The following is a 17,507-nucleotide window of genomic DNA, read 5'->3' as shown; positions in this document are numbered from 1 at the left end:
TCATATCTTAGTGGGGATTAAGAATATTGGCAGTTATAAAATCTTGTATGCTTTTATCTCCAATTCAGATGTGAATTCAGTGTTCAGTATCTAACAAAAACAATTTTCTTTATGCTAAATAACCATTCACCTAAAGGCTCCTGAATCTAAGGCACCAGGTCAATTTGACTCACTTTGTCCTGGCCTTTATTTGTAACCCAAGCTAGCGTACAGCCTTAAAAAGAAACCCTGCTTCAGCTCCTATTTGCATCGCTTATCTTACCCTTTTGTCAGCAAGTCCTGGAAGTACTTTGGAAACATCCCATTCAGCCTGGGAAATTGCCAAGATTGAAAGGAAATCTCTTACTCCATGACCTCCCTAGCAGAGGAAGGACAAAAAGACTCAAAGTCCACAACGACACAAGTCCCACCCCTTCACACCCACCCCAAGGCTCTCTAGTTAAAAGCCAAACGTTGGACGGAGATTAAGAATCACTACAGAGGTAAACACTACAGGAATTCTAAAAAGAGGTCTGGAAACCAGACTGGGACTCTATAATCAAGAAAAAAGAACTACTTTATTAATGTAAGAAATGTGTGTGACCACCTTTAAAAAGTCCTGAAAATAAGCAAATAATGACTCTGAGTTATTCTGATAAAGTTCCTCTAGCTAACAGACTTGAGCATATCCCCCAAGGAACTGACATGCTTGTGAGATTCTCTAACAATTATCTATTTTAAATCTTCTCTTTAAAAATAATCCTGGGGCGGGCCCAGTGGCGTAATGGTTAAGTTCATGTGCTCTGCATCGGTAGCTTAGGGGGCAGCCTCGGGTTCATGGGTTCGGATCCAAGGTGCAGACCTATGCACCACTTATCAAGCCACGCTGTTGCAGGCATCCCATATATAAAGTAAAGGAAGATGGGCACGGATGTTAGCTCAGGGCCAATCTTCCTCAGCAAAAAAATAATTATAATCATAATCATAAAAAGCACTGTGGTCTCCTTTAAAAATAAATGTACTGTTTAACAGATAACATTATTACCATTATTTTTTTTAAGAGGTGAGACTTGTCAAGAAAAATGTGCTTGCCAAAAATCACTTGTTACACATTAAGAAAAAACAAAAATTATCCAACTTAAACATAGATACTTTTAAAGAAGACTATTACCAAGTAAGGCACGAGTGCCTCATTGGTAAGGGACACAACCCTACAAATCTTGGGCACAGTCGAGGTTTTGGGGCATCAAAAGAGCAATATTCTACCATGCATCGCTTAATGCATAACATATCTCACATATGATGGCAAATATGGAAAAGACACTGGATTTCACATTCCACACCAGTGATTCTCAACAAATAGGAAGATATTACTAGAAATATCTTTAGGGCATTCTCAAATTATATACATGACCCCTGCCCCAACTCTCTTAAAAAAATATATACATCTTAGAGAGGAATCTAAAACACCCTGGCTCTATTTCTAACTTTACCAACGTAATTATAGTAAGACAGAATGTAGATTCTTTTTTTTTTTTAAAGATTGGCACCTGAGCTAACAATTGTTGCCAATCTTTTTTTTTCCTTCTTCTCCCCAAAGCCCCCCAGTACATAGTTGCATATTCTAGTTGCAGGTCCTTCTGGTTCTGCTATATGGGACACCGCCTCCGCATGGCTTGATGAATGGCACTAGGTCTGTGCCCAGGAACCAAACCGGCGAAACCCTGGGCCACTGAAGCAGAGCGTGCAAACTTAACCACTTGGCCAGGGGGCCGGCCCCAGGTTGGCTAGATTTTTAAATGGACTGATTCTTTTCAACATCCCTAAGAACTCCTATAGGACCTATCTCCTTAAGTATCCCAAGGTAGGAAATACACTGTTAAACAACAAATTGGGAAAGAAACATAATTCCTGTAATCAGAGATAAAATATGTATGGTAAACCCTCCTACTTAAGCACTGGGATCTCTTTTAGGGGTGATCTTGAAATAGCCATTTCCTACTACTTAAACATAAATAAATAAAAAGGTCTCATAGATAAATCTCAAAAGATACGGGCTCCTAAATTAAACAGTTGAGAAAGGACGATACTTTTCAGAAAAATCACACTATTCTTCTAACTGTAGGAAAATTCATTAAATGAAGACAGTTATTGGTAGTTACTGAAACATACTAGTAAGCAGCACTCAAGAGCCAGGAAACAATGCTCCCACTGTGCTCAGCAGTAGCCAGAAACATACTCAGGTATTTAAAGTATTTAGCCTTAAGTTTAAGAAAGCTATGAAACAGTTCAAAATCATCACTTAAGCCACTTTAAACTCACAAGATCTATAAAATCCTATCTTTTTCTTTTGTTATATTTTATACTAAATACACTTTAGTCAGATTAAGTAGTTTAAAATAAGAACCTTTTATAATTTCCTTTTACAACAAGAGAAAACCTAATGTTTCCAGATATGAAGTTTCTTAGGAGACTATTTACTCGTTTTGAGTAAATTTATAGTGCCATAATTTAAAATAGCACCAAAATCTCATGATAGCTTAATACTGTACATATATTCTTATAATGATACAAAATTTCATTAATTCCTATCTTTGTTTAGAAGATACATGTGGTTCTTTTTTCTAAGTACTTCTGGGCCATCCCTGTGGCGTAGTGGTTAAGTTCGTGCTGTCCGCTTTGGCAGCCCAGGGTTTGTAGGTTCAGATCCCAGGCACGGAACTTCACATCACTCAACAAACCACTGTGGCAGTCCCACATACAATATAGAGGAAGACTTGCACGGACGTTAGCTCAGGGCCACTCTTCACCCAAAATTAAACTAATTAATTTAAATAAGTACTTCAGACTATTACACTGGTAGCGCATGTCTTTTCCATGATTCCAATCTTCCTCACCCAAAAATAAACAAGTAAATAAAAAATAAGTACTTTCAGACTCTTACACTGATAGAGCATACGCTTTTCATGACTCCATGATCCATTCTCTCTTCTCCCTTTAAAACAAACATACATACATACTAGACCCGGGGGGGGGGGGGGGGGGAGCAGAGCAGTGCAGCGTTCAACTGATGTTCTTAAATTCCAACTGCATAATAGCAGTTAAGCAAGGTACAGCTAGCTTTTAACTCACCCTCTATTTAATTCCATTTGCACCTGCCCTCCAATACATGCAAACAGACACAAAGATTAGATCCTTTTTGCTGGCTCACAATTTCAACTGGTATCAAGTTCTTAAAGTGTGAATAATAAGATAGGGAGAACAAATAAAGAATGATGCAGATCTATAAATTCCTCATTAGCCAACTTGAAACAAGTTTATCAGCCTAATGAAAGCACTCCAGCAAATGTAGAAAGAGAATCACTTCTATACTGGAGGGCAATTATTTGCATCTCCACCAATACTTTTTTTTAAAGTACGCTTACAAGCAACATCACAAATGTCATGTACCATACTTAACAGAAATTTAACAATTATCCTCTAAGAGACTTGACATAAATACCCTTTACAAAATTTTTAGAAGTTACCACACACACACTCTAGTACTCAGAGTACTAGAAGACAAAAATGAAATTTGAACTAGTTATGTGCCCATGAGTGTAGTTAATTCTAAAACTTTTTGAGGAAGAGATAAAAGAGGGGGGGTTCTTTAAAATTCCAAATTTGATTCAGACACGGTAACATAAATAGCATTTGTATGGCACTTTAACAGTTCTAAGAGCAATTTCCCAAACTTCATCTTTAACCCTCATAACTCTACATCTTAAGGAAGGCAAGAATGACCTCCTCCGAGAGACAGCTGGTAGTGCCAGTACAAAAGACCTCTGTCTTCCCATTCTTAGTCCTCTGCTATTTTCATGACACCAGCCTCTCCTAAGATAAATATTTGTGAAGGATCAATACTAAAAATGCACACATTCTTAAAAATAAATACACCTTAGAGAGGAATCTAAAAACACCCCGGTTCTATTTCTAATTTCTCCAACGCAATTATACTAAGACAGCAAGTGGATTTTTACATGGACTAAAAGATCAAGGAGAACAGCACTACTGGTACAATTCTTATATCCTCAATACGATTACAACAAAAACATACGGAATACTAGCAGTATAGTAACTATACAAGATAGGCCACTTTAATTAAATAAAACGCTTCTTTTATAAAACTTTGTTTTATAGTCAGTCAACTGATTACCCCGACATACCTTTATTAAGTTCATTCTTAATTCCAATATTTTCAAAAAAGGAACAAGACATATATTAAAATGCTATCACTACCTCAAATATGTAATGACAGAAGCGCTTTTCATAGTCAGAATTCTAACTGAAGTCCTTTAAAAACAATACAAACTATGTCTTAAGGTAGGTTTTTTTAAACATGACTAATGAATAAACTCTAAATCTCAAGTTTCATAGTCCTGCTACTGGGAAACCTGCTATATTTTCATTTTTCTTCACATGTACCCAAAGAATAGAAGGGCAGGCAAGAAAGACGATCAATCTTCATAGGAAAGAAATTCCAGGATGTGTTTTATTTTCAATTAAATATGTATGAATTCAACCACACCATACTATGTGATACTGGTGATCATCTCTGGATCTGTTAATCATCCAATCATAAAAGAGTTCCATTCTATAAAGAGGACAAAAAGGTTGACATCTTTCCTCAAATTAATAGGTTTTTCTGTCTAAATTCTAGCAAATCTCAGGAAGCCAACATAGAATCTGTCATTAGGGCAATTAATCTGAATTTCCAGTGTCAGAATCAAAACAGAGTCTGGAAATAAAGTGTTATATTTCACACAAGAAATTCCAGGGTTCATATTATGAGGCATGTAGACCAGGGAGACCCTCAAGAGGCTGAACAGCAAGCATCATGGATTGCTCCAAAGAACTGAATGTTGCAAGACGCAAGTTAAAATCTCAAACACATACATAACACATATACACATCTTTTAAAATCAGAAGATTAAAATGCTAACGAGAAGAGCACGAAGACAAGTTTTCAATTAATATAAGAGGGAAAATTTAAATTCAAAGAGCTTCAGTAAAAAATAAAAGAAAGTGTTGTCAACATAGTCAAATATGGAAGAAAAACTAATATATTTAACTTTATAAAATCTAAGACATACTTATTAGTGGAGCCTTTTTCCTAATCAACAGAAAAGGTATTATATACTGGATGCCACCCAAATATAAAGATCTAGTAAACAGTAAGTTTAACCTTGTTTTTTTTAAACTGCAGATAGATACATAAGTATACAATTACCTTAGGACACTGCCGAAATATTAATAATATTCTTGTGGACCTATAAGAGCACTGCTGAGGTTCTCTTTATGAGGATAAAAATGGTAAAGGAAAAGTACTACCTCTCCTTAAAAACAAAGAATAGCAAAATTTAGGAAATTCCATACCAAAAAACTATCTATATTCTGATACCAGAAACTCCTCTAAAAGAGGTTTTTAAATGGTAAATACCAGAAGTCTGTAAAAGGTTGTAAGTAATACACGAGTTCTTACACATACTATAAATAATAAGAATAGCAACATTAACCTCCAAAGGAATAATTTCTAACAGGAAGACAACTGCCTTTTTTGAAAGGATAGGAAGATTAATATGAAAGAAGTAATTCACTATGTTTAGCAATCTGCTGATTCTGGAAGATTCGGGTTTCAGTCACTCCCCAATCAGCAGGCATCCAAGAGGCAGGAAGTCCGCTTCCTCGGGTGTTCTACTGCAATGCCAGAAGGCTCAAGCCGGTGCCTAACTTTTCGTGATTAGACTGCTCACATAATGTACAGATAGATACAACAGATATGGGATAAAATGTCAATGGGTAAAAGAACTTTAAATTTGTGAGCAACGTATTTTTTCAAGATAGATAAAACCTATGAATCTTAAATGACCATACTCTTTCTTCTGTGAAAGATCTGGCCACCTCAGTCCACTAGAACACCGTCCCTTTGAACCCGTTCAATCAGCTGATGTAAGCTGCTGCCTCGGGCTAACCAGGCTGCTTACAAGGAACAGCTCCCCTAAAAATGCAACGCCTCCTATGGCAACAATGTTGTAAGCTCTGGAGCTAACTCTAAACACAGAAACAAATTTGCAGAATTCCAGTTTTATGTATTTACTTGAGGAAGGAATCGAAATACACAAAGTACAGTGTATGCTGTTTACTGACGCACTGACAGGGAAGAAGGGACATACAGAGGCAAAAAGAATATACGAGACGCAAGCACATACGCAGGTTACGTTTTATTGGGGAAGACACACATGAAAATCCCAGTAAGTGCTATGAGGAAAACCTACAGTGAAGTGTTAAAGAAGGCTGCTGCTTCTCACTGAGGGGGTGACATTTAGGCTGAGACAGCCTGAGAGCACCCAGGTCAAGTACTCTGAGAAAAGCAATCTATGTTGTAGGGACAAAGCAAGAAGAGCAAGTGCAAAGGCCCTAAAGCAGAACTGAGCTTGGGGAGCGCTTTAGGGCAAGAAGACAGAGATGTGGGGGAGAATCTGGCTCTGGCTCAGCCCTCAGGGACTTAAACTAGTTGGGGGAACACAAGAAACCAATCACTGAACTGAGAAGCATAGTTACTTTCACCGTAGACAGCTGCAAGATTCGGAAAGGAAAGGGATCACAAAGGGTGGCAGTAGCGGGGCAGGGGTCTTAAAGGAAGCACGAGGTTTAGATTGGGGAGAGCGTGAAACACAGCAAAGCCACAGTTGGTATGGAGAGTGTGGAGAAAGGTCCACAAACCTGTAGCTCAGAGGAATAAACTCGGCCAAGCAGAGGAGCTCCTCCAAGTTCTAGGACATGAATGCCTGAAAAGGTTGACGGTGGCTCCACCGTCTGAAACTGTTTTCACGGGGATCCTCAGATACCCCAATGCTCTTACGCTTACAGCAAAAGAGGAGTAATAGAAATATGTTGAAGATAATGAGGTTATCAATTCTCAGAAACCATTCAGTTGGTAATAAATCATAAGATAATATTCAAAGATTTCCTTTCTACAAAAAATGTTAAGGTGAAATCTACCTGTACACACTGTAGGGTTTTTTGGGGGGTAGGGGGGTTACCCAACTGAAAAGTCATTGTGCATCTGCATCTTGATTGGGCTAGTGGTTCCACAGGTGTATATATTTGTCAAAATTCACTGAACTTAACACCTATACACATGTAAATTTTACCTCAAAAAAGTAACACAATAAAGTTCAAAAAAAAAGAATTCCGGGGCCAACCGGTGGCCGAGTGGTCAGGTTCTCGTGCTCTGCTGCGGCGGCCCAGGGATCGCTGGTTCAGATCCTGGGTGCAGACCCACACACCACTCCTCAAGCCATGCTCAAGCCACATTCTATCTGTGGCGGCGTCCCACACAGAAGAACTAGAAGGACCCACAACTAGGACATACAACTATGTACTGGGGCTTTGGGGAGGGAAAAAAAAAAGAACTCAACTAAAAGGAAAGTACACTCAATCAACCAATACAAGATGGAGTGGAACCAACATTATAAAAACAAATGTCTCGGGGACCGGCCCGGTGGTGCAGCAGTTAAGTTTCCACATTCCACTTTGGTGGCCCAGGGTTTCGCCGGTTTGGATCCCGGGTGCGGACATGACACCACTCATCAAGCCATGCTGAGGTGGCGTCCCACATAGCACAACTAGAAGAACCCACAACTAAAAATATACAACTGTGTATCGGGGGCTTTAGGGAAAAAAAGAAAAAATAAAATCTCTAAAGACAAATGTCTCTACATCAAAAAACTCTATACGAATTTAAGAGGTTACACTCTGCATTTTAAAAAAATTAAAATGTAATAAGCTGGAATATTTCATTTAGAATTAAACCACAAAATGTCTGCAATCTTTACTGTTACACTTCTGTGTAAGAGGGGTATTATTTTCTTGTCCCCAAAATAAAATGGGTGCTGAGACAACTTTAAGATAGCCAAAGACAAGCAACCAAACAATAATAATATAAAGAGACGCCAAACAATTGACAATTTGTGTGACTCTATAAAGGGAAGTCCACTGAAATGAGTCTCAGGGATTTATTTTACGTGATTAGGATAGAGAAAGAAAGGCAAGTAAGTAAGTGCCTACTATACGCCAGGCAGTGAAGGCAGGAAACCTTAAATTAAAACATTGTGAGAACTTGATGTTCCCAAAAGACATCATGGACCACACGCCAGTTTATGTGTATGACCATTCCATATACATAAGTGTCCTAAGCTGAACTGAAGTGTGAGCAGAGAAAAACAATCACTTTAGTGCTCATCCTCAATCGATACCAGATAACAAATGATGGGCTTCTGCTTATAGAAATTCCCACATATTGGGCTGAATATTGTGTCTGAATTTAAATCATGAGCTATAAACAGAATACTCAGGTCCTCAGCAGTCTCCCATCTAGACTGTTCCAACTGCCTCCTACTGTGGTTACATATACACACCCCCCAACTAATTTTAATCTTCTAAACTAATGCCACTTCCCTGCTGGTAAAACTTCAATGGATCCCTAAGGTCACACCAAATACACTTAAACTATGGTTCAAGGCCTACAAAACAGCTCAATCCAGCTCTTGAGCTTTCTCTCTTATTTGTATCACTTCTCTTAACTACTTCATCCTTCTAACCAAACTGGGAATTTCTTACCAAGGATAACTTGCATTTTGCCATCTCCCTACTTTCTTCTGTTTTGGGGTTGTTTTTTTTTTTTTGAGAGAGAGATCCTCCCCAAATTTACTATCAAAAAAGTACAGATCAATTTCATGGCCCACTGCCCCCAACTCAACGGTACGGTTTTCCCTCTTCTGACAGTCCAGGCTTTAAACTTTCTTAATCACATGTAAAAATAATTATACCAAGAATTATATCACAATTAATATCCACGTAATGCTTTACCTTTTACAAAGCCCCTTCTTATCTCCCATACTAACCTAGAGCCTCCTTAAAATCAGTGGTTCTATTAATTTTAAAAACTTTAATCTGTCTACATTTTACCAAAAATGGAAACTATTTTTAATATACAGTTTCATTCTTTTAGACTTGTAGAAAGATCATTAAGTTTGGGCACATTAAGACACCTGATACATATCTGTTAACCAAAGTCCTACGACTCCCAAGTGTAGAAGTAAAATGTGTTTTGATGTTGACCTGAACGCAACCTCATTTGTTGAACTAATCTATATTTGACTCCAATATCAAAATAATCATGTCATTTTGGAATATTAAAATGTACAGTAACTAATTATACATTTAATTTTAAACCATTCTGATCTCTATCTTGATTGATACAACTAGAAGATTACTTCTCAAAATAAAACCAAGAAAAGGACAGGGGGCTGGCCTGGTGGTGAAGTGGTTAAGTTTGCACACTCCGCTTCGAAGGTTTGGATCCTGGGCGCCGCCCAAGCACTGCTTGTCAAGCCACACGGCGGTGGCATCCCACATAAAACAGAGGAAGACTGGCACAGATGTTAGCTCAGTGATGATCTTCCTCAAGCAAAAAGAGGAAGACTGGCAACAGACCAGAGCTAATCTCACTCACAAAAAAAAAGAGAGAGAGAGAGAACAGGACAAGCTTTGGCTAGTGGCAAGGATAAAACCATTCATTTGCCTAATCATTCTTAAATGATAATTCAGAGTACAGTGAACGAAAATGAAGACTATCAGCCAGTGCTACATAAATGCTTTCTGCTGAAGGTATGCTTGTAGCAAAGGCAGGCCTGCTCTGTCGCCAGATGACAGGAGTCTATTCAGCCACCTGGCACACTTCCTGTCAATATGTGCAACCATGATTGACTCAACGGTGGGTTTCCAGACTACGTGACAAACTAACACTATGAGAAACCAACGAGAATTGCTTTTCTAAATCCCACTTTTTCAAAAGCCTAAATCTAGGAAAACAGAACCCAAAAAAAATCAGACAAGGAATGGTAAAGGCAAAGAATTTTTTTTAAAAACCAAAATGATTCAGATGAACCATGAAGAATTTGCCTGCATCTGAAGATGTTTAGAAAAATAAATTCCCATTTAAACAAGGGGGAAAGATAAGGCTCCATTCTGTTGGTTAACTGGAGTCGGTCACCTTTCCGAAGTGAAGAGGGGACAGAATAACAACCTCAAACCATGAAAACTTATGACTTGGCAAACATCTGAGGTTTTTTATTAGCTATTTAACAAAACAACTATGGTGACTGCAAATAGATCAAGTTGTGCCATGGGGTATTGTCCACACTACTCTGTTCCCTTCTCCACAAAGAAGCCAAGTATTTCCAACATCCTAACCAACTGTTACTCCATGTAACCAAGTACATCTCACAGTCGAGTATTTGTCTACCTAGGCAATAAGCTCTGAGAATTTGTTACAGAGCACAGCTTCAAAGAAAGCTCACATCCTCCCGCAACACAGCACACACAGTCAAGAAATAAAGCACTTGAAAGAAGAAAACAACACGGATAATATTAATAACCCATGTCCATATTCCATAACTATAAGCCATTCTGTTTCATACTTGTCAAATAAGTCAGGTGACCCAGCATGTGGCTGCAACTCCACTACTCCATTTATTTAGAACTACAAGTTACAATTTATTATTTTCCGAAAGCTCTAGGATATTTGAGAAGGGCACTTTATTTAGCCCTCTAAAGATACACTAAATTCTTATACATATGCTGACCACAGTACTGAAAAATAATGGAAAATCCATAGCAAAAGAAGAGCTCTCAAACATCAAATTCAGGCTCATATATCATCAGCTTGTTGGATGCAAAAAAATTAAATTTTACACATTTCAAGGAAAGTACAAAACAACTAAGAATGTCAATTACAGATAAAAATACTTAAACAAGTCAATCGATTTTATTTAAAACACTTACAAACCCTAAGTGATAAAGGACAAGTAAAACTGCTTTCCAAACAGTTTCTTTTTTAAACTACTTAGACATCTCAATTCTAGATTCAGACACTAACTTTTAATGTCACCTAGGTATGCACATTGGTTCTCAACAGACACAGGACTTGGGAAGGCATATTAAACAGACTAAGATGTGTACCACGTTTTGATTTTTCAATCACATCTTAAAATGTTACATTCTAACATCTTCTTAAATTATTTATTTCCAAACACTGCTGGAATTACACGCAACCATCAGGAAGCGAAAGTCACTCCAACAACGTGTGCGTCTTCCATCTATTTGGCCAGTTCCTGGACAACTGTAACGCAAGTTTGCTTCCAAGTATGAGAGCTCCATGAATCAACTAACTCTAAACTATTACACACATTTAGGGAGTTCTAAGCACCGAGCTAAATTCCAAATAGTCTCTCAACATTACAAGCACTTACTCGGTAAGAGAGAGAAGAATAAATCAGCCCCAAATTAGGTACAACTGCCCCATGGTTAATCAGAAAGACACGAAAATTAATTTTTTTTAATAAAAAGGTTGATACTCCTAATATATTCAATTCCAACTAGGCCCTAAAGCGGTGAGCGCGAATCCTCCTCCATACGCGAGGACCTTCTCCACCGCTGAGCGGCCCACTCAAGCGCCCAGGTATGAACAGCTCTCCACCAAGGTAACCGCCCCTCCACTTGGGGAAAACTTCACTTCCCAGGATCAGAGTGGGTCGGCCCCATGAACACAGCGACAGCCTCATTCCCCGCCCCACAACTGCCCTGCCTAAAGTCAGGGTAAAACCTTGGAGGTTTTTTTAAAGTACTGACACGTGGGGGGCACAGAAGGGATCACAGTTAAGGAGGTCTTTCACGTGGGGACCGAGAGGATGAGGAGCCAAGGAAGTCAATGGGTAACAGACAGGGTCCTGGACTCCCAGGATCCCCCAACTTTCTAATCCCAACTTGGGGGGAAGGTGGTCACTAGAAAGTGGTCCCCCTCCCCGGCCCCTCTCTTCCCCCCTCCCTGACCCACCTCCTAGGCAGCGCCCCCGCGGGCGCCCTGGGTCTCGGCACCAGCCCCGGGGCTGAAATGCAGAGAGAGGGGAGGCATCTAGGCCTCGCCTCCCCGCGGCCTTCCTCCCCCAGCCGGGGCGGGAGGAACCCAGGAAGCCGCGCCCGGTGCCCGGGGGGTGGAGGGCCTAGGCCGCGCCTCCCCGCTCGCCGGCCCTAGGCCGCGGCCGGCCCGAGGCGGGGCCGGGGGTCGGCGCGGCGGGCTGGGCGCCGGCTCACCCACCTGGGTTGCCAGTCATTCCAGCTCCGCGGGTACTTGGTGCCGCCGCCGCCGCCGCCGCTGCTCAGCCGAGACCCCGGGGCTCTGCGGCTCATTACCTTCCCCGACACGACATGGCCAAGCGCCGCCGCCCGAAGAAGCGCGAGTCGCCGCCCGAACCGGCCGCCGCCGACACGCCGCTCCGGCCCGGGGCTGAGGAGGAAGCCGAGGAGGAGGAGGCGGCGGCGGAGGGCGGGGGAGGCGGACGGCCGTTCCGGGTTCCGCCTGAGCCCGCAGCGCAGGACGAGGAGGCGGGAGCGGCGCGGCGAGGGGGAGGCGGAGGCAGGGGAGGCGACGTCTCTCCCAGGGCCGTGCGCGGCCCGCGACGCCGGGGCCCAGGAGGAGGACGGCGAGGAGGAGGCGGTGGCGGCGGCCGCTCACGCTCACACAGCCACGGCTTCCCCGCCTCCCGGCTCCGCCCGCCGCGCTGCCGCTGCCGCACGGCATGCTGGGAGCGAGGGGCGGTGCCGGCGCCCGCCGGGCCAGGGGAGAGGGGCGGGGCCGGCCGGGTGTGGCGGGGCGGGGCCGGCTCCGGGGGGCGTGGCCGGGGGCGTGGCGAGCGGGCGGCCCGCCTGCGCCCTGGGCTCGCCCGGCTCTCTGCGGACTGCGCCGAAGTCCGCGCTCCGCCGCGGGGGGTCATGGGAGAGGGGATCTCCGCCACCGACCCCACCGCACAGCCTTCCAAACGCGCCCGGGAAAGCACCTGACCCCCGAGGGCCGGGCCGTCAGGTGTAAACAGACGTCCAATTAGGGACCTGGGGTCCTGCGCGCGAGCACACAGGCGTGCCCTTAGGTTCACGTGCGCCTGCCTTCCTCGCCCTGGGCGGTAAAAAATGAAAGTAATAAAAAGACACGGGTAGGTATCGCGCACCCACCTGAAATGTGCCCATGGAGGCCTGACAGCTTGACCATTTCTTCACGTTGTAGAAAACTAAAGTAAATAGAGTACCCACGACCGCCAGCCCCTGTCCCCGCCACGTGAAATGTGCTTTGAAGTCCTCTCACCCTAACGCTGGCCCCGCTTCCCCACCAGAAAGAGTCTGGCTAGATGGGGACAAACCTAACACCTCTCTCCCCCCAGAGAGACTTTTTGCTAAAGCATCTGCTACATGATGTGGATGCGGATGCAGAGAGAAATGGGGAGCAAGATGCACATCGAACAGGTAAGAGGAGCTACCTTTGGGGAGGATTGTCAAAAAGGTCTTAACCTTATCTGCCCAGAGAGTCTTAACCTATTGCTTTACGTTGCAAGAAGAAAGTCTTTGTATATCACTTGTGTAGTTAAAAATTGTTACCGAAAGTACTTGAAGATTATGAGATGTTGACATCTCCACACGCCTGCCCCTTCAGCTTCAGGCTCGTTGTTTATCCCCACCAACCCCTCACTAAAGAATGATCCTGCCAATTCTAAAGGATGGAAAGTTAGATTTTCAAATGAACCCTCCCTCCCCCTCCTTTAGGGGAAAAGAAACTCTTTCTCTGAACTGGGGCTCATATCTGACTCAACAGAAATTCCCAGTAGGTCAGACCCAAGCAAGGTCAGCCACGTGTGTAAAAAAATAATTTAATAGAACATCTGAGTTGCAGGATGTATCCCAGATGTACACACTCCATCCTGAAATTTGCCCTAGGTACCAGCATACTTGCCCACCTCGCTCTTGCTGAAGGGAGGCGATGAGGAAGTGTCCCACCAGTTGTACCAGAGGCCCTACAAGAGATGTCCTTTCTTCCCTGTTTATCATTTCCTCTTCGCTACTCCCCTGTGAAGAGAAAGTCCCTGTTGAATTGAGTCCTAAGATTAGGGTCCCCTCGCTCAGTATGGTCCTCTCTGGGAAACTGTTCTTCTTGCCACAAGGTATTTTGGTGGTGTTTGTTTGTAGTTATTGTTTAATTACATAAGCAATAATGAATACATTGTCCTCATGTATGTTTTAATGTACAGCCTAATCATGATTTATTCTTTCATTGAAAATTCAGTGAAATTTATTGAGCATTTACTAACCAAGCAGTTGGGGATGGGACAGTGAAAAAAGACTCAATCCTTGTCCTCAAGGAACTCTGGGATTAGGGGTCAGAGAGATCTACTTTAAGAAATGACTGAAATATTGATGTTTGCTCCATCTCCCCTCCTCCACCACCTGCAAGCCTGTCTTGCAGTCTGATTAGAAAGGCTCCTTCTCCCAAAACATTTTCTTAATTGTAAATTCCGAGTTTCCTTGAACCTGTTTTCCTCTGATCCTTTTTATGCTCCACGTAAGTTGATGCTCCCTTCTTCTTTGGGACCCTCAGACCCGTAAGCAAATGGCTGCTGTAGCCAAGAAATCATTTTGACTTCCTTAACTAGTTGATTGCAACAATGGTGCAGTAACCAAATTATGTCAGTTACTCAGACTCCAAAATAATGTGCAGCAGAATCACCAGAACCTCAGACCCTAGAGAAAAATGTCGGGAGGCCTTTAACCTTTCCAAATTGCAGAGCAACAGCAGAGTCTTTCAAGGAAGGGCTCTGGGTTCAAATTCAAACGCCTCGACTTAAAAGCTGAGGGAGCGTCAGCAAGCTCCTGACTCTCACAGTGCCCCAGATTCTCACCTGAAAAATGGAGGTGATAAGAGGAGTCTTGATCTCTAAAGGATGTCGGGAGGATTAATAGAGACAGTGTATGTAAAGTGCTTGGCACATGGCCTGCCACACAGTAAGCAATCGATAAATGTTAGCTGGAAATCAGATCTACAACTTCTCTGAGGGGTATAGCTTGGCTATTTGGATAATATTTGACCAATGAAGAAGGAGGAAAAAAAGTAACTGGCTGGGCTTGTGCCCAGTTGCTCAAACAATTGCTCCTTATTTGTTGTTACTTTTTGTACTTCTCAGGTAGAAATAATTAACCCTCAAAAACATTCAGTCCTGGCAAAGGGGTGGTGCAAGGATGCAGAAGGTAGGTTACTGTCATTTGGCAGCAGCTTCCTGGAAAGCAGTTTAACAGAATGTATCCAAAGACGTAAAATTGTTAATACCCTTTCCCCCAGTAATTCCACTTCTGGTAATCTATCCTTAAGGAAATTTGCCACATTGCAGCCAAAGTGATTTTCTTAAAATAAAAATCAGAGCATGTCAGCAACCTACTTAAAACCCATCAATGGTTTCTCATTCTTCTTAGGAGAAAATCCAGACTTGCTGTTAAGAGCCTAAAAGAACCTGTAAAAGCAGGTTTCTCCTACAGTGCAAACATCTCAGAGCAACTCATACCCAGATTAGGATCCTAACAGTCCTTCTCAATTTTCTCTTCACAGTAAAATCCCTATGCCTAGGCTGCACCCCAAACCAATTAAATCAGAATCTCTCAGTGTGGGCCCAGGCATCAGTATTTTTTAAGTCTTCCCCAGGGGATTCTAATGTGCCCCCCCCCCCCAAGGTTTAGAAACACCACCTTCAGGGCTGGCCCGGTGGCCCAGTGGTTAACTTCAGCATGCTCTCCTTCAATAACCTGGGTTTGGTTCCTTGCGCAAACCTACACCACTCATTGGTGGCCATGCTGTGGTGGCGACCCACATACAAAATAGAGGAAGATTGGCACAAATGTTAGCTCAGGGCAAATCTTCCTCAGCAAAAAAAAGAAAGAAAGAAACACCACCTTCAAGCCTGTAAGCACTGAAAAAGTTATTGATGCCCCTCCCAACCTCACCTCCTGACAGATGTGGGTTACAAAGACAACTCTAAACTGCCGGGGGAAAAAGAATTGAAAGCCCAGTTTTTCCCATGGCAACTACTTGGATACTTTAAAAAAATATATCAAATATGATCAATTCTCAAAACATTCAAAACATTTTTTCTTATTTCTTTTGGTGATTCTGCCGCACTGGTTTCTTTAGCACTTCTCCCCTCCGCTCTAGTCATGGGGATGATTTTCTCTTCCTGAAACACACCAAGCCTCTCATCCAGCCTCTGGGCACTTGCACCTGCTGTTCTCTCTGCCTAGAATGCCTTTCCTACATCTGCTCCCATCAGGGTTGGGACTAGGTGGAGGTAAATGAAGTACCTATGGTGCCCCCTTAAATTGGGGGCCCTCGGCACCTCCTTTGCCTCACCCTAGCCCTGGCCCTGTTTTCCATGGCCCATCTCAATTCTGAGAGGTCTTCCCTGACCTCCTTGCCCAGAAAAGCTGGCCACTGCCCTTTCCAGGTAGTCTCTGTCTCACATCCTATTTCTTTCCTTTGTGGTCCATCACCATCTGCGGGTATTGAGTTTCTTTGCATATTTATTATCTGTCTCATCCTGGGGATATGAGCTCTGTGACAGCAAAATCCACCACTGCCCCACCTCCACCCCTCGACCCCCAGCAGCCAGCACAGCACTTGATCCAGAGTTGATATTCAGAAATAGTTGTTAATGGAAGGAATGAAATGGAGAGGAACTAAAATTTGAACCAAGATTAATACAAAAGTATTAGTCGCAGTTTTACTTATTAATAGCAAAAAAAGTGGGATATTATCTCAATGCCCGACAGTAGGAAACTGATTAGGACACAGTACATTTGTACTTGGAATTCTCTACAGTCATTAAAAATTGTCATTGGGAAGAATCTTTAATGATATCGGGAAAATATTATGTTAACATGTTAAAGAAAAAAACAGCATGAGGTTCAAAAGTGAACGTGTGGTATGACCTCAACTCAGTTAAAAAAGGAAGGGGGAGTTTTCACAGAAAAAAGATGAGAAGAAAATGTATGAAATTTATGTCATATTGATGTCCTGTACTGAAGGATCATGGATGATTTTTTTCCTGCTTAGTGCTAGTTTCTTAGTTAGAATACAGATGTGGTAGTTGTGAAACAAAGCTTTTAAAAACTAAAAGTAGAGCCATCCCTGATGGCCTAGGGTTAAAGTTCAGCGCTCTCTGCTTCAGCGGCCCGGGTTCATTTCCTGGTCGCAGAATCACACCACTCGTCTGTTAGTAGCCATGCTGTGGCAGAGGCTCGCCTAGAAGAACTGCAAGGACTGACAACTAGAATACATGACTATGTACTGGGGCTTTGGAGGGGGGAAAAAAAAGAGAGGAAGATTGGCAACAGATATTAACTCAGAGCGAATCTTTCCCAGGGGGAAAAAAAAGAAAAAAGAATTAAAAACTAAAAGTAAGCATTCGATAAATATGTGTTGAATGAATGGACAAAGAAGGAATACTCCTGGGGTGTGGCAGTGACCCACATAGACCAATTAAATAAACTCTGGCCAAGGCATGGAGTCTTAACTCTAATAAGAGTGACCAAGTCTAGCTAATATTTATTGAGCAATT

The 17,507-nt window shown here is 42.4% G+C and overlaps 1 protein-coding gene across 4 annotated transcripts in view; it reads right to left on the bottom strand.

Moving 5' to 3' along the window:
• Positions 1 to 12,654, bottom strand: part of SMG1 (SMG1 nonsense mediated mRNA decay associated PI3K related kinase) — a 93,677-nt gene extending 81,023 nt beyond the window's left edge. For 2 of the 4 annotated variants that reach the window (XM_044746792.2, XM_070484863.1), the window contains exon 1: positions 12,179 to 12,635. Coding sequence is in view for 2 of the 4 variants with exons in the window: in XM_070484863.1 (XP_070340964.1) it covers positions 12,179 to 12,270 (92 nt within the window). In the remaining 2 variants the exon portion in view is untranslated. Of the gene's footprint in view, positions 1 to 12,178 lie in introns of all 4 variants that reach the window. The other 2 variants (XM_044746791.2, XM_070484865.1) reach the window with 2 other exon arrangements.
• Positions 12,655 to 17,507: the final 4,853 nt, after the last annotated feature.

Source organism: Equus asinus, chromosome 14 (assembly GCF_041296235.1).
Source record: "Equus asinus isolate D_3611 breed Donkey chromosome 14, EquAss-T2T_v2, whole genome shotgun sequence".
Classification (NCBI taxonomy): Eukaryota; Metazoa; Chordata; class Mammalia; order Perissodactyla; family Equidae; genus Equus; species Equus asinus.
This window is presented reverse-complemented; position numbering and strand designations above follow the sequence as displayed.